A 3,979-nucleotide genomic window follows, 5' to 3' on the forward strand; every position below is an offset into this window, starting at 1 on the left:
TAACACAGCGTACACGGAACTGTTAAAGGATACTAATGATAATGAAGTAGTATTACTTGTATTTAAAGTAGTAGTAGACGTAGTAGTAGACGTAGTAGTAGTAGTAGTAGTAGTAGTAGTAGTAGTAGTAGTAGTAGTAGTAGGAGGAGGAGTAGTAGTAGTTAGTAGTAGTAGTAGTAGTAGTAGTAGTAGTAGTAGTTGTAGTAGTAGTAGTAGTAGTAGTAGTAGTAGTAGTAGTAGTAGTAGTACCAGTATCATCATCATCATCATCATCATCATCATCATCAACAAAAACAATATCAACAATATCAACAAGAACAGCAGCAGCACCGATTGAGGTTGAAACTGTTCTAGTGGTATATGGGATCGCCATTCACTTAATAAGTTCTAAATAGGAGTGTTTTACAATTTCAATCGGGCTAAATTAATTAGTATAAACTAACAGCAGCATCGCAAATATCAATAACATCGTTACCAAGTTCATCATCATCATCATCATCATCATCATCATCATCATCATCATCATCATCATCATCATCATCATCATCATCATCATCATCATCATCATCATCATCATCATCATCATCATCATCATCATCATCAACAACAACAATATCAACAATATCAACAAGAACAGCAGCAGCACCGATTGAGGTTGAAACTGTTCTAGTGGTATATGGGATCGCCATTTACTTAATAAGTTCTAAATAGGAGTGTTTTACAATTTCAATCGGGCTAAATTAATTAGTATAAACTAACAGCAGCATCGCAAATATCAATAACATCGTTACCAAGTTCATCATCATCATCATCATCATCATCATCATCATCATCATCATTACATCATCATCATCGTTACATCAGAAGTTATTTCCTCTAACCGGAGAATGTAAAACATCTCACCTTGATCACAGTGGTGATGTTGTGCATGCCGAGGACGTCCGATTCCGACGAATACGTGTAGTGATGGTCGTACCCATCTTCGAAGTACACGGCTGACGTCAGTCCACAGTACGACGTCAGTAACGTCACAACATATAAGATAGCGTTTAAGTTCATCCTATAAGTTTATTTTAACATTTGAAAATAGTCTATATCAGTTCCATAATTAAGTCTTTGAAGTCCTATTTTCGTCTGTATGTTTCGACAGCAATAATATATCCGACCCTTAGCTTAGACGGCTCTGAGAGATATATCTACCCTAGCTGCAGTATTTTTTTGTTTCGGGAACGAGAGGGTTGAGTTAAAAGATTGACATTCGACGGAGACCAATCAGTTTAAGCAGCCCAAAGTAGAGTATTGTGAACGTTAAGTGGTGCCACGGCGGAATTGATAAAGGTTTACCTATGAAATTGGACTTTGAGTTAAACTTCTGAATTTGTGACATTTGAACTATTTATTTAATAATAAGTATACATAAGTAAATATATAAATGAATCTCTCGATCAAGTAAATATTATAAAACATTTTTTAACAAGATGGATGTTTAAGGTTCTGTTTTATATACGTGTGTGTCGATTTAACAGGAACTTTGTCAATGCTGAGTGCCTATACCCTACAAGATGCACCCGTCGGGGTGTCTGGGATGATATTTGGTCACCGGTTTCTAGCGTGCCAAAGTATGCGCAAATTCGCGACATTTCGTACTTTTAACGCGCTCCCATATAGCTCGTAAGGGGGAGCTAATCTCGAAGATATTTCCCGAACCAAAAATGATAGGAGGCTGGTACTGGTATTGAAATTTAGGTCTCTCGATTCCCTACGTGAGACCACCGTCGGCGCATCTCTGACGTCATTGTGTCACCGTTTCCATTCGTCTACAAGGCTATTTTATACTCTAAAATACCGCGAATAAATGCCTTAAATGGGGTTGGCAATCTCGAAGATATCTCAGCATCATTCCTGCACCTGACCAGGCTTGGACCAATTTTTCCATTTAGGGGACGCTATACCCTACAAGATGCACCCTTCGGGGTGTCTGGGATGATATTTGGTCACCGGTTTCTAGCGCGCCAAAGTATGCGCAAATTCGCGACATTTCGTACTTTTAACGCGCTCCCTTATAGCTCGTAAGGGGGAGCTAATCTCGAAAATATCTCCCGAACCAAAAATAATAGGAGGCTGGTACTGGTATTGAAATTTAGTTCTCTCGATTCCCCACCGTCAGCGAATCTCTGGTGTCATTGCGTCACCGTTTTCATTCGCCTATAAGGCTATTTTATACGCTAAAATACCGCAAAAAATGCCTTAAAATTGGCTAGGCAATCTCGAAGATATCTCAGCATCCCTGCACCTGACCAGGCTTGGATCAATTTTTCCATTTAGGGGACGCTATACCCTACAAGATGCACCCGTCGGGGTGTCTGGGATAATATCTGGTCATCGGTATCCAGCGCGCCAAAATATGCGCAAATTCGCGACATTTCGTACTTTTAACGCGCTCCCATATAGCTCGTAAGGGGGAGCTAATCTCGAAAATATCTCCCGAACCAAAAATAATAGGAGGTATTGAAATTTAGGTCTCTCGATTCCCTACGTGAGCCCACCGTCGGCGCATCTCTGACGTCATTGTGTCACCGTTTCCATTCGCCTACAAGGCTATTTTATACGCTAAAATACCGCAAAAAATGCCTTAACATAGGGTTGGCAATCCCGAAGATATCTTAGCATCTCTGTACCTGACCAGGCTTGGACCAATTTTTCCATTTAAGGGACGAGCTGTTAAAGATGCTCAAACGATTTGCAGCAACGGAGGAATGCGCTTACACTAGTTTGTGTCAAACAGCAAATCTGTCATCGAGTCTGTACCAGCATCAGAGAGAGAGCTGAAGACGTCAAGGACGTGGACGTGACACTTAAAAACCTACCGGTTGAAAGAGCACTTGGCATCTCTTGGAGCATCGAAAAGGACACGTTTCAGTTTTGTTTGTCCCAAACATTACAATCTCGGCACTCAGGCAACAAGGACTTAAGTAACATGGCACCAACAAGGCGAAACATATTGTCTGTAGTTGCTTCGATTTTTTATCCTTAAGGACTGCTCTCCCCTGTCACTTAAACTGAATGAAAATTTTGCAGCAAATGTGCCAAAGTGGTATGGGTTGGAATTACCAACTTCCAGTCTCTGATGAACCTAAAGGGAACTGCAGGATCAAGGATCTAAAGGGACTTGATAACGTACACATCCCAAGATGTTTGATACCTAACGAGTTTAACGAAGACACTATCATTGAACTTGATCATTTTTCAGACGCGAGTAGTTACGGATACGGTCAGTGTTCGTATATCAGATTAGTGAACAAGGACAGTGTACATTGTGCATTACTTATCGGAAAGGCAAGAGTGGCTCCATTGACTGTAGTCACCATTCCCAGACTTGAACTGACAGCAGCTGTGTTATCTGTAACAATGAGTGAGTTTTTAAAGAGAGAAATTGATTTGCCAGTGAACAGGGAATATTTCTGGACTGATTCACGCGTAGTCCTTGGATATATTGCTAACGAAGCACGCAGATTTCATGCGTTTGTAGCAACTCGTGTTTAAATGATTAGGCAATCTACAGAAACAAGTCAGTGGTTTTACGTACAAACAAATGACAATCCAGCTGATCATGCTTCCCGTGGTCTCAATGTTACAGAGCTTCAAGATTCCACATGGTTTACCGGTCCAAAATTTCTTTGGCAAAGACACATAGAGTCTGAAACAGTAACCCCAGAACTTCAGCTAGGAGACCCGGAGGTCAGATCCGCAAGATCACTTCACAATAAAACGTCAAAACACGCAAACCCTTTAACGCTTCTTGAAAGATTTTCATATTGGAACAAGGTTATTTCTGTGGTAGCGAGATTGCAAAGACTTGCAAACGGTGTTAGAGGGACACATTCTCCAACTGTTGAAGAACGTCGCTAAGCGAACTGCCTATCATAAAGCTAGTTTAACGTGTTTCATTTCCAGATGCAATTGATGCATTAAGCTCATC

At 40.6% G+C, this 3,979-nt stretch overlaps 1 protein-coding gene across 1 annotated transcript in view; it reads right to left on the reverse strand.

Annotated features, from left to right (window-relative positions):
* The window catches only part of LOC128211724 (uncharacterized), a 41,838-nt gene extending 40,893 nt beyond the window's left edge, over positions 1 to 945 (reverse strand). Inside the window, 2 exon segments of the mRNA XM_052916752.1 lie at positions 1 to 19; positions 904 to 945. The exon segment at positions 1 to 19 is cut by the window's left edge and continues 75 nt beyond it. Of these exon segments, the coding sequence (XP_052772712.1) occupies positions 1 to 19; positions 904 to 930 (46 nt within the window). The 5' untranslated portion in view covers positions 931 to 945.
* Between the last annotated feature and the right edge of the window lie 3,034 nt (positions 946 to 3,979).

The sequence above is a fragment of the Mya arenaria genome, chromosome 12 (assembly GCF_026914265.1).
Source record: "Mya arenaria isolate MELC-2E11 chromosome 12, ASM2691426v1".
NCBI classification, from domain to species: Eukaryota; Metazoa; Mollusca; class Bivalvia; order Myida; family Myidae; genus Mya; species Mya arenaria.